Genomic DNA, 27,745 nt, shown 5'->3' with positions numbered 1-27,745 from the left:
CAAGTCACTTACCCGGCGCAAAGTTCTGGCATTGATGTTGTCTATTGACAATTCCTTTATTTCGTTATCTTGATTACACTCGCATCTTTGGAATTTGGTTTTCAGATCATCTTTCTCTCTCTCCATTGTCTTCAACCTATTCGTCTGAGAAAATAGGTCTTCTAACTCGGTCTCACGCTTACAGAATTCAGTTAATCTGGCTTTATACGCATTTCTTTCAGCTAGCAAGTTATCTCGTTCTGCAATGATATTATTTCTATCTGAATTCTCACATCTGTCTGAATCTTCATTGCATAACGATTCAAGTTTTCCTAGTTTGCATCTCAATTGAAGCAATTCCTGCTCTTTTGAACACAGTTCTTGTTTCAAGTATTCTTTTTCTTCGGTCAACTTCTCTATTTGAGAGATCTTGTCCCCAAATTTCGCTTCGAGTTCAGCCATTTTACTATCCAATTCTTTCCTTTCAGCTTGCATAACTTTAAACGTTGGTTCCATAAATTTATAACAAAAACATTCGTCTTCTAAAGCTCTCAGTCGCTCTTGCAATTTCTTATTTTCATCTCCCATGTTCTTGTACTTCTCCAACTGAGATTGCAGACAACACACCTCACGTTCTAAGTCAGACATGTGCCGGTCCGTTTCTTTTAACCTAGCACAAAGAACTTCCAATGATTGCTGCAGAACTTCCATATGTTTAACTTTATTCTCCAGAAACTTGTTTGCAGTTAGAGCTTCTTTCAGCCTCTCCTCAAGAAGTTCGGCTTCTTTGGCATATTTCTCAGCTAATTCTTCTTGTGCACGTAGTTGCTTGGATAAGCTTTTTAGTTCTACTTCAAACTTCCATTTGACGTTTAGTTCTTCCTCATATTTTGTTACCATAGTTATAAGTTTCTCTTCTTGCGGTAAATCATCATCAAGACCAATGGGGGCACAATTTAACTGATTAGTCAGATCTTTCACTTTGTTCTGAAAGTTTTTATAGTCAGCTTCTTGAGTAGATATATAACGTCCTAATTGATCTTTTACGTCTTCTTTTTCCTTCCTTAGTGCTTCGACTTTAAATGCTACGTTCTTTTGAGTTTCCTCTAACTTTTGTTCAATTTCACGCATGAATTCCCAGATGTTCGCAAGTTTACTTTCCAATTTATATTTCGTGTTTTTCATCTGATCTCTACAGCCGCCTAAGTCTGCTTTAAGCATTCTTCTATCGTCCTCAATTTTTTGCATAGCAGCCTTTAGCATGAACCCGAGTTCACATGGTTCTCTAACAAAATCTTGAACATTTTCGTACATGTAATCTATGAATTCTAATAAATCATCTTTCACAGTTTTTACAGCATTGTATTTTTCTTCTAATTTCATTTCTGATTGTTTTTCTAAAGCCTTTAATTGCTCCGGGGAAGTTTCAAGTTGCGACTGGGCTCTTTTAGGTGAATCTATTCTGTCTCTCAATTCCTCGGCCTCGGCCAATGTTTGCTTGAGAAATTGCTCTACTTTCTCTCTTTCATTTTGAACTTCACTTAATTCTTCTCTATATCTTTCGCAGTCACAACATATGGCGCAAAGTTTCTCTGACAATTTCGTGTTTTTCTCATTAGTATGCTGAAGCTCCGTTTGTAGTTTCTTTTTTATATTTTGACAAGCTTCCAGTTCTTGCTCTAAATTTCTCTTTTCAGTGTCGAGTTCTCGTATAAACTGTTTTAAACTGTTATTTTCGCAGCAGTATTTGCATAGCTGATTTTCTAAAATATCACTCTCGCCTCGAAGTATAGCTAATTCACCTTTAAGTTTTTCATTCTCACAACAATAGTTGCTCAATTCTTTTTTCAACCTGTCAATTTCTTCATAATTACCAGCTACTTCTGACTTCAAATCGAGCTTTCCGTCTTGACATTTAGTCAGTTCGTTTGAACATTGAGCCTTTTTCTCGAGATTAATCACCTGAAGCTTTAAACTGTTCACTTCACTGCAAGTTTCACAAAGTTGGCTTTCTAACTTAGTTCGCTTTTCTTCAACATCATTCAGTTCTTTTCTCAGAGCGATAACTTGCAACTGGACTTCATTTTTCTCGTGTGTAACAGACAGAAGTTCATTCTTGTAAGTTTCTCGTTCTTGAATGCATCTTTCGAGCTCAATCTCTAAATTATCTTTCTCATAGAGGCAAAAGTGGCGCTGTGCTCGAAGCTTTTCCTTTTCGTCTTCACAAAATCTGAACTTCATGATGAGTTCATCTCTCTCTTCCTCTGCTCTACGAAGAGTCGATTTCAAATTTAAGAGTTCTGCTTGTAAAAGACGGAATTTTTTCTGAAGTTGATCTTCGTCATTTTGACAGATACACATTTCTTGCATTTGAACTTTGAGGTATGTAATCTCTTGCTCCAAAGACTCAATTTGCGTCACTTTAATTCTTTCAAGTTTCTCTAATTCCATCTTGTGTTTCTCTCTCTCGTCTTCGAGTGCTGCTTCGTACGTTTGCGACTTATATCTAGCATCTTGTAACTGAGATTCAATTGTTTTTATATATTCATACTTACATTTTATTTTAGATTCCTGCTCCTCGGCTAATCTTCGGAGATCCGCTTCCCGATTTATTACTTCCTGTACTTTCTCCACGTTATTCATAGTTTTTAATTGTTGTTTCAATTGTTTTTGTTTCTCTTCTAAGTTGCGTATATCTGCATTCTTTGTTTCCAATTGAATTTCTAAAGCTTCAATCTGTTGTTGCAATTTCTTCTTCTCAGTGGCAAGAGCTTGGGATACTCTTGCTTCTTCCTGATACAAACATCTTAGTTTTTCTGCCTCGGCTTTTGTTCTGTTGAAGCCTTTCAATTCATTCATTATCTTTACGAGACGATCTTTCAGCTCATCTTTCTCAGCCTGAAGCTCTTTGATCTTGGTAGTCTTCTTCTTAAGCAGTTTATTCACCTCTTCTTCAGCGAGACCAGTGCTAAATTTGCAAACAAATTTTGATGCTTTTTTGCCATATTTTGTCAGTAACTTCTCTTCACACTCTTTTACTTTGTCTCTTAATTGGTACTGAAATTTAACGAGATCTTCATCATCTCGCTTGACCTCTGCTTCATCAACTTTTTCTGAATGCGAAACCTCTTCCGCTTTCGCGGCCAACTGACTATGCAATTCAGCCGACTTTCCTCTGTAACGTTCTTCTGTCAATTTTTCTTTACTAGGAACTGCTCTAAATAATTCATGTTTTCTACATTCTATATTTCGCAAAGAGAACTGAAGTTCATCTCGGAGCTGCTGTATAATACGTGACGTTTCATCCGTTGCTTCGACCATGGAAGATCTTAAAATAGACATTGCTTCTGTTTTAGCTTGCAATTCAGCCTGAGCAGCAAGACATTGGGCACGGGCTTCTTCCTCACTTTCACTCAACTCTGCAGTTGCTCTTTTCAACAGATCTGCTTTGCGCTTTCCAGCAGCCAGTTCGTCTTCCATTTGCTTTATTCGTCTCAACGCTTGACGTTCACCTTCTTTCAGATATTCAGTCACTCCTCTCAGCCAATCGGGGAGCCAGATATTCTCTCTTTCCGCTAGCATAACTCTAACACTTTCCATCTGCTGTTGGAGTAAGCGATTATGTTGTTCTGTCATCACAGATATCCTATGCAGATCATCCACTTTTAAAAATTCATACAATTCATACAATTTCGTATATATAGTATTACCAGCTTTCAATTTCTCGATATCCTCCAATTTCTGCAACAGTGCAGCTTCAAGAGATTCAACATTGTCATCAAGTTCACCCACCAGTTGCTCAGGCTGAAATTTTACCAAAGAAAAGAACATTTAGAATGTAATTTAATTTAATTTACACATTTTCAACTCTACTACAATCGCTACCAGAAGTGCATTTCCATCTCATACTTTTGTCAATCAAAGTAAATAAATCGTGGCCGCGCGCAGTGTAGTCGCTAATGCTTTCGCCTTTGGTGTCAGCGGTCCCGGGTTCGATTTGCGGTTGGGACACTCGATCGAAAAGATGTAACAGCTTTTTCTGGGCAGTTATCATGATTGACATTTTTTCTGAGTTTTCTTCTTCATTCACACTAAACAGATGCCGGGATGATACCTATCACACATGTCCCAGGCTGTTTCCTTCTTTCCCCTCCTCAGATATGTGTTCGCCGATGGACATCATCCCCCGATATGTGATGGGCTTAAGGCCGTAGATGCAGGTAATGCCCAGAAATATGTAAGTATAAATCTATGTGACTCTTAATCTCTTGAACCATCCGACCGATCTCGATCAAATTTTCGACATAGATGAGATTCGGACCTGATATGGTTTTCGCCATATCACTTTGATGGTGCAGCTTAGGGGAGGGGGAGAGACATTCAAAAATGATCGATATTAGTGTGGAATCTATAGTTTTCGGGGTCGCTGAGATGAACAGTGACATTTCCGATGCCATTTAAATCAAAATTCAGTCCTGCAACTTGGAGGAGAGGGAGATAAATGATCGAAAATGACCGATATCAGTGTCGAATTCATAGTTTTCGGTGTCGCTGTGATGAACAGTGATACTTCCGATGCTGTTTAAATCTAAGTTCAGCCACGCAAGATGGAGGAGGAAGAGGGGAGAGAAATATAAAAAATATCGAAAATGTCCGATACTAGAGTGCGCTTTAGTAATAGTAAAAAGTAATTGACTAACTGAACATGTTAGTATTTTTTCTTAATTTAACCCAGCGAAGCCGGTAATCAATGCTAGTAAACAAATAAATAAAATGAATAAATCAAAACTGTTTTCAGCTTTTGTTTTGCATTTGATACATTGTTTCTCGGAATAATTTTCATACACTTATCAAAACAGTTTGTCTTTCAGTCAATTTTCTTTTCTGTAGTCTCAAGGACTATGTTTCCTCGGGTTTATACACTAAAACAAGCTATTTCTTTTTCTTCTTCTTTTTTTTTGTATATGTGTGTGTTGAGAACGACTAAAAAAGTGATAAATCCTATATCATGTAGACGATGTAAAGGATGGTACCTAAATACCAGGGCCGGTGCTAGGAGTTTTGCCGCTCTGGGCGGTACTTTCACAATACTGATGGGTCGTTCATGAACGAACTGACTCTTTTGAACGACACATTCATGTGAACTAGAATGGAACTAGTTCATACATTTGGAACTGTCCGTTCAAAGTAACGACAGCTCCGCAGACGACACCAGCAGTTGAGTGATGAGAGCACTGTACACAATTCCAGTAGTTCAAAGTAACGACGACTCCGCTCCGAAACAGCCAATAAGAATGCACCAAACTATCGCACACGCCTACCGACACCGATATAGCCAGAAGCCAGTAAGAATGCATACAGGGAACTCAGTGAACGTAGTAGTTACCTTTTGAATGACACAACACCAGTTAACAAAGAACTGGCACCTTTGAACGACGATTCCCAACCATTCAAAAAAAGAACAGGCTCCTTTTTAAATGACAACTCCCAACCGTTCAAAAAGGAACTGGCACCTTTGAACGACTCCCGTATCGGTGCCGAAGCGAATGAGCTAGCTCCACCAAATGAACTGCCTGGACCCATCACTATTTCACAAGGCGCTCCTTTAATCCGCAAACCTTATTTTGACAGCAAACGTTCAACTGTCACGAAAAAGTAAGATGCCCAATTGAAAAAAAAAAAAAAAAAAAAAAAGTAAAAGTAAAGAAAAAATTGAAGTATCTCTCTCGAATGCTTATATAATATTTAAACGACTCCATACATAACACAATATTCAGTATGCTCGTTTTCGCTATATAGCTGAAATATACAGCAACGCATACAGAAAATAAAAAGAAAGGCTTTAGTCACGACTATGAATTTTAATTTTTAAGCTTATTTGATATCAAAAGAGTATGGAGCAATTTCTAATAGAGTATGGAGCATGAAGATAATATAGTGAATCAGAATGCTCTGAATTTCCTAAGTAAGTATTTTCCTGATTATTAGTGAAGTAAGTTCAATTACTTTCTCAGGTGAACACAATTTTATTTTTCCATGTCGGCCTATTACGAATCATTCTATTTTGATAGTATTCTTTCTTTTTCAAATTTTGCCGCCCATTAGACTTGCCGCTCTGGGTGGTGGCATTGCTCGACCCCTCGCGCCGGCCGTGCTAAATACCTATCTAGTTATTTGACATAGAGAGAACGTAATCAGTAAAAATACTGAAATTTGTCAATTAATTACGGAGTTATTGTTAAAAGAGTTGAGTTGATTTTAAGTTTAACGTCCTTTTCAGCAGTGAGGCTATATAAGACGGGACCTACTGATTAACGTGGAATCCGAACCACATGAGCCCCCGTCGGGAATCGAATCCGGGTCTCTCACTTATAATCAAAAGAACACACACTATGCAATTTCGCTATTTTTTCCCCTATTTATTATTTTTCCTTTTCTTTTCGTTGTTCGTGGGCAAAGAACTTACGTAAAAGTGATAGGTTTCTTTCCAATGTGGATATTGGCTATCTTTCATTTGTATTGTTTCGGGATAATGGGTTTCAAAGCTTAAAATAAAAGCTTACTCTGAATCCACTTTCGATATCGCGTTATTAAGTTTTGTTTCCTACACAAAATCTTCGATAGTTATATACAGGGTGTCTCAAAATTCTCTGACATATAGTAACTCTGTTATTATCAGAGTTACAAGAAAATGTAAGAGGGGAAAACAGTCTTCAAATGTGATGTTTTCAATCTAAAGTAAAGAAATTTTTTAATCGGACGAGCCGTTTGGGCTGTACACTCTTTATGCGCGCAATGTTAAATGAAAATGCAACGTTGTCATTTACCTGGACCCACAACACGAGTGAATGAAGTTACCGTTTGAAATGGGACTGGTCATCGATACGTTAGTGTAAAAGGCAGAAAATCATACTCTCAGAATCCTAAAATGTTACTAGTTTTCATTCTCACGTTGTATGCAAGAAAACTCCCACTCGCTGCTACAGTTCCGTCGTTCTCAATATACTGCCTGAGAGGATCTGTATCTGACCTTTGTCATGGATTTAGAGGTAATCAAAAACAATGCACCATTGTAACATATGAATAAAGAAATGAGAAAATCTTCCAATTGGACTGCAAATTGTCCCAATAATTCCACAACAAAAATAAAAGTAATTTTTAAAATAATCTAAAATAAAATTATTACAATGATACAATCTGAAATTTTATTTTTATACTGAGTTACAACTACACTAACATTAGACTACAAACTTGCATGATGATTTTAGTTTTTTATCATTCCTTGTAACACTTAAGATTACATCTCTAAGAAGCTATTACTATATAAAAGTAGATGAAATGTCGGTTCTTCTCATGGGAAGAATAGTTTAAGAAAAATACAGAAATTACCCTCTTTTTCTCCTTAGAAATGAAACTCACTCACTCTCTCTCTCTCTCTCTCTCCATATATATATATATATATATATATATACAGTACAACCCCTCAAATCCGAACCCCGGAAATCCGAAAACCCGGCAAATCCGAACACGTTCTCAGGAAAAAAATTAGTACAGCTGGAAAATGAAAAAAAAAAGATTTAATCACACAAATTTAGTTTTTTTTAAAGGTTTTAACATTTTTAGACTTAATGCTTATTAATGCATATTAAGCATGCATTAATGCATATACAAGCATGTTAATGCATGTATATACATTTATGTCCAAAATTATTGTGGTATATCTATAAATATGTTGTTGTAGCAACATAATTTGATAACGAATTCGTCCGGTATTTCTTATAATGTTAGTATGTTTATAATCGACAAAGACATGTATGTTGCAAATTTCATGTCAAAAGAGCAGTAATTAAGAACAATAAAACAAAAATAAAACTTTCTTGTCCATTTAGCAACATTTTGTTTCACTCACTCTAATTTTCGTATTTATAATTGTATTCCTGTGAAATTTGCCACAAATATACATTCCCGATTATACACATACTATTAGTATTAATAGTATCCTGCAAAATCACTATCTAATTATATTCTTATAAGAAGACAGTTATAGATATGCGACAATCATTTTGGACATGAGTGTACACCCGCCAGTCAAGGTCACTGCCCTTTCGACCACTGGGCCACCCTGTCTAACCTCAGTCGTTGTTTTACCGCCAATTCAGTGACGAAATAAGTACGTATTATTATTTCCCGGGTAATCCGAACCCCCCGAAATCCGAACAGGCTTCAGCCCCAATTAGTTCGGATTTGAGGGGTTGTACTGTATATTATATACTGTATATTATATATATATAAACTACAGGAAAGCTACTTATCTTTCATAAGGGGTTCATATACCAGGTTTGATCTATCAGGAGGAGATCGTAAGACACTCTATTAACGTAAAGACCCTTCTTTTCTTTTAGGACGCATTTTAATGAAAGTAACATGACAAAAATTCCGACTCCATCAAATTATTTTCAAACGGTTTAACCGATTTCCTGTGAACGTTGATTTGAATGAGAAAAATATAGAAACCCAAAAGCAATTATTTTCAATGAGAAGTTTACCGAGTTTCTTCTTCCTAACCTAAGGGGCTAGTGATAAAGTCTATTTTTGGCATAAATTTTGAATCTTCCATCCCCTCTTAACTCTTTCGCTGCAAAAGTCGACTTTAGTTCACAACGTCTATTTTTATTTATATTTCGCTGCGATAGTTCGTTTCAGTCGCTGATTGTATATGGAACATTGGTACTGATGATGCGTTGCATCGTGCTGCCAACTGGCGGCGATATCTTGGAACTCTGCAGTTAAGCACGAATGAATACGAAAACTTTGCGTCATTTTGTTGTGGTGTGTTTGCGGGTTTGAGGCTAGCTAACAAGTAAGTACCAAGGAAACAATGCCGGACAACAGTAAGACAATCAGCGAAAGTCAGATAGCTGCATTTTTGCTAGATTCTGAGTTAGATGTGTCAGAAGATGAGAGTGAAGTTGACGGTGTTTTAGATTTGGAATCTGAAAGAGTTCAAAACGTAGTAGGTAGCAGTGGTCAGAATACAATTTGTGATGATTCCGATATTTATTTGTGGGAAATATTGAACGACGCACGCCACGGCCATTCGCTAGACATAAATGTAATACCTGATTTTGTAGACATTTTGGTGTCTTTAAACTATATCGCACGCAAATATGAAAATTTCATGTTTTTGGCTGCTTAACTGTCCCTTTTTTAGGAACTACCCCAAAATTTAATTCCACAGTGAAAGGGTTAAGAAACGCATTTTAATCAAATTGACATAATCAAAATTCAGTTCACGTAAGTATATTCAAAAATTCATTTCAAACCTTTTCCAGGATGGGGACAAAAAATACGAGGAAGAATTCTGAGACATTTCCCGGGTTTCTAGCATATTTTTTGAAATTTTCCCTGGTAAGATACAAAAATTTTCCCATGTTGATGGAAAAACAAGACCAAGAAAACATGAAAACGATGATACATAAGTAATATATTTTCCCCCTAATCAGCTAGAACAATGAATAATATAAGAACAAATACAACGTACTTAATTAAGAAATTACAAAATTCTTATTTAATAAAAATTCCTGCACAAAGCAAGAAATTAAACATTTTTCCTGAAACTTTAATATGTAACGTTGCTCACATGAAAAAGTTTTGTTACATATAAAAGGAAAAAAGTCACAGTGAAACACTCAATGAAAAAGGGTGGATGTACAAGGTAACCAAAAAAGTACTTGCCGTTTTTGATGTCCTATTAATCATGCTCTCTTAGAGAGGAAACTAAATGACGCACGCGCCTGCCAAGCGATCAGGAGTTAGTATGATCCTTGACCTTCCGTAATACAGGCACACTGCGCACATCAGCAGTTATAGCTCGTTCAGTGTCGAAGAGAAATGGAAATATCGAAACAGCTTGTTCGCGTGTTTGTTGTACGACTTTAAGGAAGGTTTGTCAGCTGCTGCAAGTCACGGTATTTAGGTAGAATGCCGTGAACGAACACACCGCCAGGCATTGGTTCCAGAAGTTCCATTCGGGCATGTGAGCCTTTCGGGTGAACCTCGCAGCGGACGACCATATGTGTTGGATGACGAGGCCCTGAAAGCAGTCATCGAGAACAGTGATCTAACGTGTGATGAACTGTGAATAAAGGCTCCATGTTTCTGCTGAAACAGCCAGACTACATAGGGTAGGAAGACCATACAAGTTAAGCACGTACTTATCCCACACATTATCGGCAGCCAACAAGGAACACCGAGTGACATGCTGTTTATCCTTGCTCAGTCGGCACCTGAATATTACCCATCTTTGATCGCTTTTTCATTGGTGACGAAAAGTGAGTCCTTTATAACACTCCCACGCGTACCAGACATTTCTGGTCGCCACGTAACACCGTTCCTCACACCTCAAAACCACTTCTACAAATATGAAACGTTATGCTCTCTGTATGATGGAACTGTCGGCAAGAATGCATTACGAGTTACTTCCACCACTCTCAGCAGTTGCAAAAGGTGCACGTACATTACGACACAAGGAGCCGCTATTGGTGAATCGCAAGGCACGACAATGCTAAGCCATATGTGGCAAAGAGGACCCGGGTAACCCTTCAGCAACTCGGCTGGGACGGGAGACACTGTGCCATGCAATATATTCAATGGATATTGCGCCAACAGATTAGCACCTGTTTCATTCCCTCGACAGCCACCTCCGTGGAAGATCCTTCGCAAATGAGGAAGACCTGCAGAACGCACTCACTGACTTCTTTGAATCCACGACCGTCGAGTTTTATCACCAGGGTATTGTACAGCTGTAGGAACGTTGGCAAACGGTGTTGGATGCTGATGAAGTTTAGTTCGAGATCTGAAGATACGTATCATTCACTGTATTGCCCTTTGTTTATCGCTACTCTAGAAGGACGGGGGGGGGGGGACTTTTTTGGTTACTTTGTAATAAGAAGTGGCAACCTATGATAAATATATTAACTATTATTTTATTTGGGGCTATAACACAAACACACACAGTACAGAAAAACAAACATAATACCCAATATTATTACCATGTGGTAACTAAATATTTTCAACTAGTTCAGCTAAAAGAGACGACATTTCAAGTGATTCATTCCAACATTAGATCCTGCAGAAACATTAAAATCCAAACTCAAGAGTTAATTTATAATTTAAAGGTAATTTCTACAAAAGTTTAAGTACAAATTTCTATAGACACATTCTGCAAATCAAGAGAAAATCAAAATAGTACAACTTTATCAGCATTTTTTGTAAAATCAAAAGCACTTCTGAAATAAACCTCTATGCGTGTTAAAAAGCATTACAATGAACACAGAAGATCAAATACAAGTAAAGGTATTCCAAAATCCTTTCGTTTGGATGATTGGCCACATTCACTTAATGCATGACAAGAAACTCTGATAAAATCTAAATTAGCGGAAACGAAAAGAGAAAAAGATGTGAATTATGCGTACGCCGAAAATGAATTTACCACTGGATCGTTAATCTAACTCCACTTTGTGGATGATTTACAAATATGATATTGCAAGGCACAAGCGAAAACACAAGTAATGCGCACAACTACAGAATACAAGTTTCTTACATGATATTAGTCAAAAGCACAGATCAATTTGCTTTAAAAAAACATCTGAATTTTCATTTTAAATGTTTATGAAATTTCATTCGTAGCAAATGGAAATTCCTCGACTCTTAGCAGAATTCCCTGAATTTTCTCTGTCTTTTCCAATTCCCTGATCTTTTACGGTTTGTCGCCACCTTGGGGGAGTGTGGCTGTTTCTCGTACGGAGAAGGTAAAAATAAATCAATTCCAAAAACACTTAGTTGAACACTGAGAAGGCACAGAAAGCAAGGGAAAATTAACTTTAATAGATCGAAAGTCGAATGCTGTAGATCAACAGAAATTCGCTTAGCGGAAAGCATAGAAACGTAAGAAACTCTATCTAGTAGTGTAATTTAAGAGACAGGTACGATACACGCAAGTTGCATAAGGGGATTTCAAGTCCAAAGGAAATATGCTACTAAAAGTACGATGTTATCAAATTTAGTAATGCTCGCTTACTGTGCTACATATTAGTCGTTTATGCATAGGGAAAAACTTTCAATTTTTGTGTAGAGGGAAAAGAACGCGACTGGACGTTAGGAAACACTGATGCAGAATATATACTAGTCTAGTATGTGTACGAAAGAAAAGGTCTGTATTTAGAGCAACTGCTCGAAATGTCCACTATTTACTAGCAAAAAAATCTTGATTATCACATCCTGTCACAAATTCCACAGTTGTTGTCATTTTGCAACGAAGATAATCAATGCCTTTCTCTACAAGAGCCAAGAGAAAGAAGTCGAGACATGAGTTGACATCGGTCAACAAGAATCGCTGCCTGGGAAGTGCAGTTCTCTGTGTGTAAGGAACACTTGGGAAAGTTAACTGCATCGGATTTCACTTCAGATGAAAAATAGAACTGCTATGACAATCGTAAACGGTCAGAACAGTGACTGGATCTTCATCAAAAAACAGTGACTGGCTGAATCTTCATCAAAGAACAGTGACTGAATCATCATCAAAGAACAGTGACTGAATCTTCATCAAAGAACAGTGACTGAATCTTCATCAAAGAACAGTGACTGAATCTTCATCAAAGAACAGTGACTGGATTTTCATCAAAGAACAGTGACTAGATCTTCATCAAAGAACAGTGACTGAATCTTCATCAAAGAACGGTGACTGAATCTTCATCAAAGAACGGTGACTGAATCTTCATCAAAGAACAGTGACTGAATCTTCATCAAAGAACAGTGACTGAATCTTCATCAAAGAACAGTGACTGAATCTTCATCAAAGAACAGTGACTGAATCTTCATCAAAGAACAGTGACTGAATCTTCATCAAAGAACAATGACTGAATCTTCATCAAACAACAGTGACTGAATTTTCATCAAAGAACAGAAAAATGATTTCTAAAATTTTTAGATATTGCTGGTACCACCGACCATAAGTGTGGGACATTAAATCACAGATTTCATTTCAAAATGGTAGTATATATTCAACTTTCTTTTTTCTACATTGACAAAGTAACTCTAGTATGGATCTGCTTACAGATATCTTCACTGACATGTAAAGGTCTCGGTATAAGTTCTGCGTTTCACATTCTTTCACGAGTTTCAATATTTCTTCAAACATTAACATAACTTACCATTATACTAGAGACCCATTTAACCTGATTTGATGCGTTTAGTGGTGCTTTAGTTGAATCTAAATTCGGTTAAACCGGAATAAAAGTTTATTGATGCATACTTAATATACAGAGTGTTTCAAAACAACACCGACAACGTTTGGGAGATGATTCCTGACACGAAGATAAGACAAAAAGTATAGACCAACCTGGGTGCAGAAATGCTTCCTTTCGGAGTTATAGGCTGCCGAAAACATGAAAAAATGAACTTTAAAGGTCCATAGCTTCAAAATATGGGACCTACCGTAGTCAGGTCAAGACTTCGCTTAGAAACTAGTATGTGCTCTATCTAAAAATCCATGCTTCAGAATTCTGCGGTACTTCCGCAACAATTTTTATAGAGGTAGTTGATGAGTACTCCAAATTATATGCCAGTAACCAAACTCCCTCTATAAAAATTGTTGCGGAAGTACCGCAGAATTCTGAAGCATGGATTTTTAGATAGAGCACATACTAGTTTCTAAGCGAAGTCTTGACCCGACTACGGTAGGTCCTATAGTTTTGGAGCTAAGGACTTTTAAAATTCACTTTTTCATGTTTTCAGCAGCCTATAACTCCGAAAAGAAGCATTTGTGCACCCAGGTTGGTCTATACTTTTTATCTTATCTTGGTGTCAGGAATCACCTCCGAAACGCTGTCGTTGTTGTTTTGAAACACACTGTATTTTCAGCGTGGAAAGAGCATGTTAGGAACACATGATGCCTTCAAAACTGAATGTTTTTGACTGACTTGCTCTTGTCCATACGAGAAATAACCTCAATTAAAAAAAAAAGTCATAACAGCTCGCTTTCTTCCTTTCACTATAATCCCTGCCAATCATCAGAAAAGGTGAACTCAGTAAACACAACGCCGCAAAACTACAACTCACTAACAATAACACATGAACCCCACAGAACTAAATATAAGTCTCAACCGGCAGATATTTCTTGGCCTTTACAGTAAGTACAGTACGTGTGCTAAGGACAGACGGAGATTTGGAGAAAGGCGGAGGGTTAAGTACAGCCAAAGCAAATAATAACATTAACTTACTCTTTGGAAAATAACTGTTAAGCACAACCCCAATACTGGACTAGTTCTTGCATTAAGTAAAAGTCGCTCACGAGTAAAGGATTTCTTTATTGCATTAATGAAAGAAGGTAACAACCAATTGAAACTTTTCTTTTCCCCACATACCAAATTCTCTCTAAGTGCGAATTCAATAACATGCAAAGTGGACTCGAACCCGGGACCTCGATGCACTAACCACTCTCTCACTCCTAAGTAGAAAAGTGTGGCTGTTCTGGGAAATGGTTAACGTATCGGCACGGTATGCCGGAGATCTCGGGTTCGAATTCCGGTCCAGTCAAATCACTTTTTCACTCTTTGTATGTTATTGATTTCTTTGTTGATTTGCTTAATCGGGACTATAGTGTATAACAAAACCAAATGTACATAAAATAAAAGATATTTGGAGAAGAGAATGCTGAACATATCTTAGTTATTCTGTTTCTGTTACAAATAGAATTGATTTAAACACGTGAACTTTCTTACCTTCTGCGTATTTCTGACAGTTTTCTGAAGCTTATCTACTAGTTCTACATGCTTGTTCGGAGCATTTCTGTAATAATAATAATAATAAAAAAGTTAAAATATTAATTTAAGTCATATCATCTAAATATAATTCGAAGAACAATTCAATTAGAAATTAAGATTGTTAGAAACAATATTGGACATTACGGAAGTTACAGAACAAATATTTAGAGAGCTTCGAAATGGGTGTTGGAGGAAGATGGAAAAGATAAAATGGACAGAAAGAGTAACAAACGAAGATGTTTCAAAACGGATAGGAAAGAAGAGGACGTTTTTAGCCATTATTCTTCACAGGAAGGCCATTTGGATTGGACACATCTTGCGAAGAAATTGTCTTCTTCATACAGTCACAGAAGAAAAGATGGAAGGAAAGCGAGGAATAGGAAGAAGAAGAACATAACTGATTGATGATTTGAAAAACCTAAAAACTCATTAGTCCCATGACTTACCAACAGGCACAATACTTAATAATAATAAACATAACAGAAATTAGCTATGAGGAATTATAAAATAATACATAATAAAATGAGTTGGACATTTGCCATTGTGTCAACTAGTTGTTCCTCTAAGCCTTCGACTCGCTGTACATTATACGTTAAAATCATACTTAATTAAGGGCTCTTTTTACATTTATTTTTATTCTTCTTTCTAGTTTGCCCACCAACTAATTTACGGTTATACAAATATTAATGCTCTAATTTAAATATGGTTATGATAGCCCTTGCCTTAATAATAGATAGCAAAGCATTTTCATGTTGAGTATCATCACTAACCATTTTCAAACAATTAAACTGAAATAATATAGCTTGAATTGCAATTAAATATATTACTGTAGAAGTACAGCTACCTATTTACATGAAACTGATACAATAATATATCCTCAACAAATCCTTCCTTATGCGACTAGAATTCCCTCAGCCCACATGGTTTCTACAATTCCTAAGTTTGCTTGGACAATTCAGTATCCACATTCAAAAGTTGTAGTACAAAACATGTGGTCTGAGTGAATGAATACCGATTTAAAGAGTGACGGAATGTATGGCTCTTCAGGAAGCGGACTGGGTAGCGTAATGTTTCACGCATCCGCACGGCATACTGAAGAAGCTGAGTTCGAGTTCCGATTCAGTCGTTCATGTTTTTACTCTTTGTGAATTAATGTATCGGAAGTTTGGCAATTTGAGAGGTCTTGCTTCAAAATTCAAAACTTTTTAAAGTTACAAGGATTCAAAAGTTATTAAACCTCCCGCTTATTATTAGAAGAAAGTATTTGCGTAATTCTTGTACATTCACGTATATTTTAATATTAAGGTCATTGTTTTACATTATCGATTCTTCTCTATCTTGACCTTCACATAAATGAAGGTATCACTATGTGAAGACAAAAAATTGATGCCAAAATTTCCAGTGATAGCAATATATTGCAAAAAATGAGTATCTGTTATAAGATGAAATAATTAAGGGTCACACAGGGCGCATTTTTTCTTGCCTGAACAACAAATGGTCTGTTTATAGGTTCTGATGTTACATTTAATGAAAGCCGAATTACATATCACTATGAATTTTGATTACACTTGAAGACAATTTGTAGATTGGAAAATTAAATCTTTAAGTTTTACGTCCCTCGTTTATGCCGGCTACGCTAAAGGAGACGGTGATGATCGGAAATGAATAAAATGGTGGAATGAAGAAAGTGGGAGGAAACGGGAGAACCTCGAGAAAATTCACGCACACGGTGTTTGTCCACCACAAAGTTCACTTGGCGCGAGCTGAGATCAAACCAAGGACCCCATGCACTAGAGGTGAACGCTCTACCACTGAGCCACCGTGGCCCCAATTTGTAGATTGTGTAAGAGAAATGCCGAAGATGTAAATAAATATTGTAAAGATGCCGAAGATGTACTATGCAATCATTTTAAACCTGTTTTGTGTACAGAAATGTTTTTCACCTAAATATTTCTTTCATTAAATATTCACACTACGCGTAAGGTCGTAGCAATTGCTTATCTTTTAATCTGTTACCGAGTAGTAAATGCGTATTACTAAAACATATTTCTTCCAACGCATATTGAATTTAGGAGGATGCTTAATGGAAGAAACAGTCCGTTTCTAGTAAAATTTTAAAAATTTACCGGGAAAAAATGAATAATTTGCTCGTTTATGTGTTTGATAATATGTAAGAAGAACGGAAGTTGTGTTTATTTTTTATATAAGCGGTTATAAATAGGCACTATTTGGTAAGCGGAGGGAACTACTTCGCACAAGGTTACCGCATAGTTGGATTGTGGAAAAGTAACGAGCATTTGTATTCTCAACATGACTGTAGGTGTACAGAGACGCTTCAATTGGTATCCTTACGCAGATACGAGAAATTGTACTCTATTAATTTTAAAAAAAACATCTCTAACCCTAAGCTAACCCGACTCTACCCTATCTTACTTATCCCACCTTACTCTACTGTATCCTATCCTACTGTATTATACCCTTTTGAAGCGGTTCTAAAAGTTCATTGTTTTTAAATTTCCGCACGTGTTATTACGATTTTTGTCGAAAACCAGACGGACAACCCACTTGGGAATAAATGCCTATATCTCCTTACAGGGATAAGAATATTAAAGCTTACCTTTGTACATTTTGAACATAGCTATCCATATCCTTGAGCACAAAGGCCGTGTACTGACTTCAAATCATGAAATATAAATGCATTAATCCTGTTCAAGTTAATTTTTGGATAATATTGAAGAAATTTAGTAAATTTCGTGGCCAATTATGTTCTCACATTATTTTAAATAAGTTTTGAAATGCACATTACAATCCAATTCTTTGTCGTTACAGTTATGATCGATTGGAGACTTGTAGTAGAATAAGTTCTAAATTGTCCAAGGTTAATTATTTCTACATTTATTCTTTAAACAAATTCCATTTATATTTAGTGTGCTGGTGTTTGTAATAACTATATATTAACAGGTCAAGTTATAAAATGATTACGTTATATAATGATCGTTAGAGCAAACGGATCTTAAAGGCCTTGTTGTCTCGCTAATTCCATTAATTAACAATAAGTAAATGAAGGCAATATAGATAAATTATGGATACATAAACAATTAGTTTTAAACAATACAAACAATTCACAGAATTTAAATTTTGAATTTAAATATTTCCAGTTAAATTAACAATGACTAGGAAAAAAAATAAATAACAATGTGTGTAGATCCATGGTACAAAATGAAGGCATTTAATTATTTTACAGAAGTTTGGTTGAATTTGGCGGTGGTAACATCGGTTTAGTGTGGTGCTGTGAAGAGTGAGTGCAAATTTTACATCTGACTACACACATTTGTGTGTCAGATGTAAAATTTTCACTCTCTGTTCCTCTCCGGTTACGGTTGGGAGAAAATATTTGTGAATCTCACAAATGTCAGGCATGTAAGAATCCAGTAGATAAAAAGGGACTGCATGGATTCTCTTGGATAAAAGGTACAGGAGGATATCCCCGATACTCAAATGTCAATGACATTATAATGAGAGCACTCATTTCAGCAGATATACCGGCAATAAGGGAGCCAAATCGATGTAGTAGAACGGATGGCAAAAAACCAGATGGGATGACCTTAATACCTCGGAAGAGAGGGAAGTTACTGATTTGGGATTTTACATGCACAGACACTTTCGCCCCTTTCAACCTTGATTTCTCCTCACTCCAAGTGGGCAATGTAGCCAGTCGAAGAGAAACTGAAAAAAGAAGAAAATACAGGACTCTAATGGAGAAGTACCAATTTCTAACTATTGCCATTCAATCCAGTGGATTGTGGGGCAAAGAAGGCTTCAACTTTATAATAATAATAATAAAAAAAGTAGGTAAACACACCACCCATTTAACCGGTGATGATAGAGCAAGCACTTTCTAATTCAAAGAATAAGTATATCAATCCAAAGAGGTAATGTAGACTCTATATTGGGAACCATACCACCAGGTAAAGAGGTAGACAAGATTTTCCTGCTTTAAAACACTACATATACATCTACACAATTCTTTACAAATACATATACGCACATCCAAATATGCCTAACACTTTTTTATTTTGTGAATTCTTATTTATTTTTGTTATTTTCCCCAATTTCTCTGTCCCGATCATCTGGGAATACGGGCTTATTTCACCGATTGAACTCTTTTTCCCGATTTTGACACTTACATATTCCTAATTTTGACAATGTCTTTCTTTCTCGATTTTGACATAATCAATATCTGATTCTGACGTAATTGCTTTATATTTCTACATTATATCAATTAAATAAGTTAATAATTCAGGCAATTAGATATTATGGTCAGTCAATAAGTGCAAATGGCGACGACCGCCATTTGTAATACTGTTTGTCCGTCCGGGAGACACAAAATCTCAAAAGCTACTGGATGGATCCCATCAATTTTGAGCAGGATGCAGAGGGTCAGAGGTTAGGAATCAAGTTTGTTGAAGGAGGCGACCCATCTACCGGAAGTGGTAGAAATCAACCATTTCCGGTTTCAACCCTCTAAAACAGGTGTGGCCAATCTTTTCATGCTTGAGGGCATTTCATTTCACAAATTACTGGCAATCTACTTCTCTGCTCACTAGCTCACTAGCTAGAGGGATTCACATAACAATTACAATGATCGGTGCAGACAATACGACACAGTCAACCACGGACTACCTCTCTGACCTGCCGATCCATATGTTGGCCACTATCAGAGCTCTATAAGATATGCTACCAGTATTTCTTATTGCACAAAGTTTAATATATGTGGGTGTTCAAATACGTGAAATCCCTACATCGCAGCATTCAAACGTAAACACTTTATTATTATTATTATTATTATTATTATTATTATTATTATTATTATTATTATTATTATTATTATTATTATTATTATTAATTTCTCTCTCTCCATCCCACCTCACTTGGACTTTGATGATTTTGCAATCTACCATACACCTTCTTTATTTTCCTCTATCGATGTGGTTTCGCGTTATGTCACCGGATTTCCGTTTTCCATATATAAAAAGATTTGTAGAATATTGCGCAACAGAACTCTCACATATTCAGGTAATAGTTGTTGTATTAATACATATTTTAACATCATAGAAACAGAAGTTTTTTTTTTTTTTTTTTAATCTCAAATTTCTATTAGTTTTCTTGAAGGAGTTTATTTTTGATTTATCCCCGAATCTGAATGCAAGCATCAAGTGTAAACAGGGGCGTCATTTGAGAAGGACAAATCTCCCCTGCCCCAGAATTCGAGAAATACATATATTTTAATCAATTTTAGAATAATATACTAATAAAAAACATAAAACTCTTATGCATGTGGAGAACCCTGCCAATGACACGGTTGATTTCCTCCCCCTTTTGACTGACAAAATGATTAAACACATAACTGTCCTCAGAGGTACAGTACGGAGTTAATTATCAGAAAGGTAATTCGGGAGGTAGTAGTGGTGGATAAAGGAGGGTAAACAATTTGTGTTTCTGGCAACTTAACTTGCTAGTTTAAACTTTTACTCTATTCAGAGGAATTATTGTACCATAGCCAACACATATAAGCGAAAACAGAAGAATCAATCACAGTGATCTACATATAACTTTAAATTGAGGCAGGGATATTCAGACCAATCGCAATTGCTGCATTTCAAGTCATTATATTGTAAAAGTTCTTGGTAGGTACAGCTAGGTTTAATAAAATTAAGGTCCAGGATCGACTCCCACCACCGGTTTAATTTACAAAATTCTCTATAATATCAGTATTCACAGAAAATACTAGAAAAGTGCTTTTCCTCTAATTTGTCAGGTAGAAATTAGGTAGTCCTTGACCGTAAGGCTGTGGACAGGATCTTCACAGAGCCCCGAAACAGGCTAAGTAGAGTGGCGTAGGAAACCCCAATGCTCCGAAGCAAGCAATGAGGGGGTTAGAAGTCATAGAGTCCCGAAGCAGGCTAAGCAACTGTTGTAGGAATCCCAACAGAGCCCCGAAGCAGACTAGAGGCTCCAAATGCTCTAAAGTACGCAGGAGGAGGGACACCAGAGAACTTGTACTGGTCCGTTGGTTGCCATCCAATTTATAGGCGTCCAGAGTGGCGGTGGCGCTGCTGCAGTCCTGTTGTCATGTGCTTCGTAGGAGGTGCCAGTGGTCCGTCCTCTGCTGCTCATAGTAATCCCACGTGGTGTGTAGTAAATCCATGCGGTGATGTTTACAAACAAGAGTACATGGCATTGTTTGTATACATAAGCACGCGGTATATTACAATATATTTACCATTCCAGAGACGATTCAAATCTAGCTTGAAATAAACAAACTGGCAACTCTGACTTTCATCCAATCTTTCAGTCCATGCGCCACGAACAGAAATGTTTCAAATTTAGATGTTCTATATCAAATAACCATAACTACTTTTGCAAATTCATTGCACATTTTCAAAAAGCTTATTACTTTTGACAGTCTCATATTTTATTTGAACTATTGTCAGTGCTCTTAATAGGAGCACACGACGTAACTCATAAAGGAGCCAACAGCAAGGCGGCCAGTGGAAAAAAAAGTTCACTCACAGCCACGTGTTTTTCTATATTTGCACAGTCAATGGACAGACTTTAGAAATAAATCGTAATTTTATAAATTACTTTTTAGACTTCCACACGACGTAACTCATAAAGGAGCCAACAGCAAGGCGGCCAGTGGAAAAAAAAGTTCACTCACAGCCACGTGTTTTTCTATATTTGCACAGTCAATGGACAGACTTTAGAAATAAATCGTAATTTTATAAATTACTTTTTAGACTTCCACACGACGTAACTCATAAAGGAGCCAACAGCAAGGCGGCCAGTGGAAAAAAAAGTTCACTCACAGCCACGTGTTTTTCTATATTTGCACAGTCAATGGACAGACTTTAGAAATAAATCGTAATTTTATAAATTACTTTTTAGACTTCCACACGACGTAACTCATAAAGGAGCCAACAGCAAGGCGGCCAGTGGAAAAAAAAGTTCACTCACAGCCACGTGTTTTTCTATATTTGCACAGTCAATGGACAGACTTTAGAAATAAATCGTAATTTTATAAATTACTTTTTAGACTTCCACACGACGTAACTCATAAAGGAGCCAACAGCAAGGCGGCCAGTGGAAAAAAAAGTTCACTCACAGCCACGTGTTTTTCTATATTTGCACAGTCAATGGACAGACTTTAGAAATAAATCGTAATTTTATAAATTACTTTTTAGACTTCCACACGACGTAACTCATAAAGGAGCCAACAGCAAGGCGGCCAGTGGAAAAAAAAGTTCACTCACAGCCACGTGTTTTTCTATATTTGCACAGTCAATGGACAGACTTTAGAAATAAATCGTAATTTTATAAATTACTTTTTAGACTTCCACACGACGTAACTCATAAAGGAGCCAACAGCAAGGCGGCCAGTGGAAAAAAAAGTTCACTCACAGCCACGTGTTTTTCTATATTTGCACAGTCAATGGACAGACTTTAGAAATAAATCGTAATTTTATAAATTACTTTTTAGACTTCCACACGACGTAACTCATAAAGGAGCCAACAGCAAGGCGGCCAGTGGAAAAAAAAGTTCACTCACAGCCACGTGTTTTTCTATATTTGCACAGTCAATGGACAGACTTTAGAAATAAATCGTAATTTTATAAATTACTTTTTAGACTTCCACACGACGTAACTCATAAAGGAGCCAACAGCAAGGCGGCCAGTGGAAAAAAAAGTTCACTCACAGCCACGTGTTTTTCTATATTTGCACAGTCAATGGACAGACTTTAGAAATAAATCGTAATTTTATAAATTACTTTTTAGACTTCCACACGACGTAACTCATAAAGGAGCCAACAACAAGGCGGCCAGTGGAAAAAAAAGTTCACTCACAGCCACGTGTTTTTCTATATTAGCACAGTCAATGGACAGACTTTAGAAATAAATCGTAATTTTATAAATTACTTTTTAGACTTCCACACGACGTAACTCATAAAGGAGCCAACAGCAAGGCGGCCAGTGGAAAAAAAATTCACTCACAGCCACGTGTTTTTCTATATTTGCACAGTCAATGGACAGACTTTAGAAATAAATCGTAATTTTATAAATTACTTTTTAGACTTCCACACGACGTAACTCATAAAGGAGCCAACAGCAAGGCGGCCAGTGGAAAAAAAAGTTCACTCACAGCCACGTGTTTTTCTATATTTGCACAGTCAATGGACAGACTTTAGAAATAAATCGTAATTTTATAAATTACTTTTTAGACTTCCTCACGACGTAACTCATAAAGGAGCCAACAGCAAGGCGGCCAGTGGAAAAAAAAGTTCACTCACAGCCACGTGTTTTTCTATATTTGCACAGTCAATGGACAGACTTTAGAAATAAATCGTAATTTTATAAATTACTTTTTAGACTTCCACACGACGTTAACTCATAAAGGAGCCCACAGCAAGGCGGCCAGTGGAAAAAAAAGTTCACTCACAGCCACGTGTTTTTCTATATTAGCACAGTCAATGGACAGACTTTAGAAATAAATCGTAATTTTATAAATTACTTTTTAGACTTCCACACGACGTAACTCATAAAGGAGCCAACAGCAAGGCGGCCAGAGGAAAAAAAAGTTCACCCACAGCCACGTGTTTTTCTATATTTGCACAGTCAATGGACAGACTTTAGAAATAAATCGTAATTTTATAAATTACTTTTTAGACGTCCACACGACGTAACTCATAAAGGAGCCAACAGCAAGGCGGCCAGTGGAAAAAAAAGTTCACTCACAGCCACGTGTTTTTCTATATTTGCACAGTCAATGGACAGACTTTAGAAATAAATCGTAATTTTATAAATTACTTTTTAGACTTCCACACGACGTAACTCATAAAGGAGCCAACAGCAAGGCGGCCAGTGGAAAAAAAAAGTTCACTCACAGCCACGTGTTTTTCTATATTTGCACAGTCAATGGACAGACTTTAGAAATAAATCGTAATTTTATAAATTACTTTTTAAACTTCCACATGACGTAACTCATAAAGGAGCCAACAGCAAGGCGGCCAGTGGAAAAAAAAGTTCACTCACAGCCACGTGTTTTTCTATATTTGCACAGTCAATGGACAGACTTTAGAAATAAATCGTAATTTTATAAATTACTTTTTAGACTTCCACACGACGTAACTCATAAAGGAGCCAACAGCAAGGCGGCCAGTGGAAAAAAAAGTTCACTCACAGCCACGTGTTTTTCTATATTTGCACAGTCAATGGACAGACTTTAGAAATAAATCGTAATTTTATAAATTACTTTTTAGACTTCCACACGACGTAACTCATAAAGGAGCCAACAGCAAAGCGGCCAGTGGAAAAAAAAAGTTCACTCACAGCCACGTGTTTTTCTATATTTGCACAGTCAATGGACAGACTTTAGAAATAAATCGTAATTTTATAAATTACTTTTTGGACTTCCACACGACGTAACTCATAAAGGAGCCAACAGCAAGGCGGCCAGTGGAAAAAAAAGTTCACTCACAGCCACGTGTTTTTCTATATTTGCACAGTCAATGGACAGACTTTAGAAATAAATCGTAATTTTATAAATTACTTTTTAGACTTCCACACTAAGCTATGCATAAGTGCTGGAAGTCTTATAGAACGGTTTCGTGCATTTGTCCGTCTGTAGACAGGATCAGAGCAAAGTCGCTAAGAGATCTCGAGAAGTGGCTTTTTGCAATCGATTCAGCGTCACAAGAATAGGTTCCATTACCTTCACTAACCTTCTATTAAAACCGGAACACTAACCCTCTATTAAAGTGGTTCAAATTAGCCATTTCCGGTTTCAACGCTTTATCGCCGTAGAATGAAAACGGTAACAGATAGCAAGAAGCGTTTCATTTGCAAACGACTTAGCTTCTGAAGAAAACACACCACGACTATACGCAACACTCTACTGCAACAAAACGGCACGTATTTTTTGTGTGCGCCTCATACGAGTATTTTTCTTCTATTTCAATATATAATTTCATTCCTCTTTCATTGCAAATTGTTTTTTTACATCGATTTTTTTTATCTTTTTAAAATTTGAACATTCTTTATGTTTATCAAAATAAGACATTCAAAATACAATAATCTCCTTGTTAACCGATCACCACGGGCCCGGGCCCTGGTCGTCGGATAATGAAAATATCGGTTAAAATGAAAATCAACCATTTCATAACTTCAAAATTGTACAGCATCTCTGTAATGGTTAAAAGGATGGCTTAAAGTATTACAATTCGATGTATCCTGCTTTCCGTGATGGCTTCTTTCTCACCAGTGCCTCCTGCCGAAATCGAACAATCCTCAACCTTAATTTATCAAAATCAAAAGGGTCGAGCACAAGCTGCTCCAGTGACTCGGTTGAACGAAATACTGTATACTGAATAAAGCACATTAGACTATCACACTGTGCACAATTATTTACGGTGTACATGTATTGATGGAAGAAAAACACTAAAATGAAAAATACGATGACTGAGCCTACAATATTATTGTTGTGCGAATATTTATTTGGTCTAGGAATTAATTCGTGCGGTTGGTACGCACACATTGAAGCTGTAGTACAAACACAAAATACATAAATACCTTAAGAAAAATATTGTCCATCGCTAGCCACCACTTTCGCCCATCTGTCAGGCAATGTACGGATTCTGTGGCGAAAGAAGTCCTCATCCTTGGAAGCGATCCAGTCAGAGACCCATGTTTCGATATCTTCTGAAGAAGTAAACCGCTGTCCAATCAAATCGTTGTTCATGCAATCGAACAAGTAGTAGTCCGAAGAAGCAACGTCTGGTGAATACGGCGGGTGGGGTAAAACTTCCCATCCGACATTTTCTAAATAGGTTTTGACCGGTTTTGCGACATGTGGGCGAGCGTTATCATGTTGAACAATAAGTTTATCATGTCTGTTCTCCCATTCTGGTCGTGTTCTGGCCAGAGCTTGCTTCAAACGCATTAATTGTCGTCGATAACGTTCTCCATTCATAGTTTCACCCGGTTGCAGCAGCTCATAGTACACCACACCTTTCATATCCCACCATATGCACAGCATAACCTTTGCACAGTGAATATTTCGTTTTGGTTGTGATGGACCTGGTTCACCTGGTTTCACCCAGGCCTTTTTTCGTTTAGGGTTCTCGTAATGGATCCACTTCTCATCACCCGTAATAATTCGATGCAGAAACTCCTTTCTGCTCTGTCGTTGAAGCAGCAATTCGCAAATGGTTTTTCGTCTTTCAACGTCTCTGTCTTTCAATTCATGTGGAACCCAATGTGACATCTTTTGAATCATTCCCATGGCTTTCAAGCGTTTGGAGACTGTTGTTTGATCAACGCCTAATGCTGCTGCAAGTTGTTCCTGCGTTTGAACCGAATCCTGCTCGAGCAATGCTGTCAATTCTTCGTCTTGAAATTTTTTTGGCTGTCCAGCTCGCTCTTGGTCTGCCAAGCCGAAATCACCACTTCTAAACCGTGCAAACCACTTCTGACACGTTCGCTCAGCTAGAGCATGGTCACCATACACTTCCACCAAAATACGATGACTTTCAGTCGCACTTTTCTGCATGTTAAAGTAATGCAGCAGGACACCCCGCAAAAACACTTTATCAGGCACAAATTGCGCCATGTTCACTTAACTACAAACTGGTGTTGTTGACGCTTTAATCCACTGCCCTATATTACGAACGATACGCGATGACAGGGGTTTGCAACACATGTGTGGATACACGGAACTGTGGGACGCTCCGTTCGTTGCGCCATCTCTTGTCCACCCGCACGAATTAATTCCTAGACCAAATATTATTGCTGGAGCACAAAGCGCGGCTGATTACGAAAATGACATTTCTTGTAAGATGAGCGGTTGAGGGAGAGTAATTTCTAAAAAAATATTTTTCCGCTACTAGATCCTAATTACATTTACCTTTTTCAAATTGAGAAACTCCGTTCTAAAGTGCAGTGTATTTTTTTGGAAATACCTGTAGAGAGTTTCTTTATTCTAGCTATACAGGACGATAGATTAATTTCTGCCAAAAAATCTGAAAGTGAATAATTTAAATCAAGATAAAAATGTCTCTCTCAACAAATATATAGGAATGTCCAGACCTAGAGGCTTTCGAAACTCTCACCTCCTAATAACGTTCCCAATACTAGTATTTGTGCAGGTGACACGACTATTTTCAAAAGAATCCAGCACCTGACATCGGTTATACCTGAATTTTTAACACTCTTATATTGGAAATAATGTAATAGTTTTTTCCCTTAATCATTGGCTTAAACTCCAACTAATATTAGAAAGACTATAATATTTTGCTTATTTTCTCCGCAGTAACACATCCTCCATATGACTTCTACATTTAACATTAAAAGACAGTGACAAAGTATGATACACAAAGAGTGAAAAAGTGGGTGATTGGATTGGGACTCGAACTCGGGATCTTCAGGATCCCGTACCGATGCGTTTACCACTACGCTACCCAATTCACTCCCAGAAAAGCCATTCACTCTCTCACCCTTGCAGTATTGCAACTGTCAGAGGTGTTCTGTATATGGACACTGGATTGTCCAAGCAAAACAGGAGATTGTGGTACAAGGCGTGTGGTCTGAGTGAAAGAACACCAATTTCAACAGTGAGAGAGTGTATGACTGTCCTGGGAGCGGACTGGATAGCGTAGTGGTTAATGCATTTGTACGGTATGCTGAAAATTCGGATTCACTTACCCACTTTTTCATAAGTACCTTATGTATCATTGAATTCGCACCTACAGAGGATTTGGTATATGCTAAAAAATGGTTGTTTCCTCATTTCATTCACGTAGTGACAAAGTACATTTCCTTTAAGTAAACGTACATTCTTCTTTGTTCTTTTAATGTCGTGTTTCTCTGTGGTATGCAATTAGCAGCACTTC

The 27,745-nt window shown here is 37.1% G+C and overlaps 1 protein-coding gene across 3 annotated transcripts in view; it reads right to left on the bottom strand.

Annotated features, from left to right (window-relative positions):
• The window catches only part of LOC145675487 (uncharacterized), a 184,349-nt gene that overhangs the window by 33,736 nt on the left and 122,868 nt on the right, over positions 1 to 27,745 (bottom strand). For 2 of the 3 annotated variants that reach the window (XR_014129130.1, XM_081745928.1), the window contains exons 8-9: positions 14,760 to 14,826; positions 13 to 3,783 (exon numbers count right to left, since the gene is read on the bottom strand). Coding sequence is in view for 2 of the 3 variants with exons in the window: in XM_081745928.1 (XP_081602054.1) it covers positions 13 to 3,783; positions 14,760 to 14,826 (3,838 nt within the window). In the remaining variant the exon portion in view is untranslated. Of the gene's footprint in view, positions 1 to 12; positions 3,784 to 14,759; positions 14,827 to 17,418; positions 17,624 to 27,745 lie in introns of those variants that run through there. The other variant, XM_081745929.1, reaches the window with a different exon arrangement.

The sequence above is a fragment of the Thermobia domestica genome, chromosome 18 (genome assembly GCF_964235325.1).
Source record: "Thermobia domestica chromosome 18, izTheDome1.hap1.1, whole genome shotgun sequence".
Taxonomy (NCBI): Eukaryota; Metazoa; Arthropoda; class Insecta; order Zygentoma; family Lepismatidae; genus Thermobia; species Thermobia domestica.
This window is presented reverse-complemented; position numbering and strand designations above follow the sequence as displayed.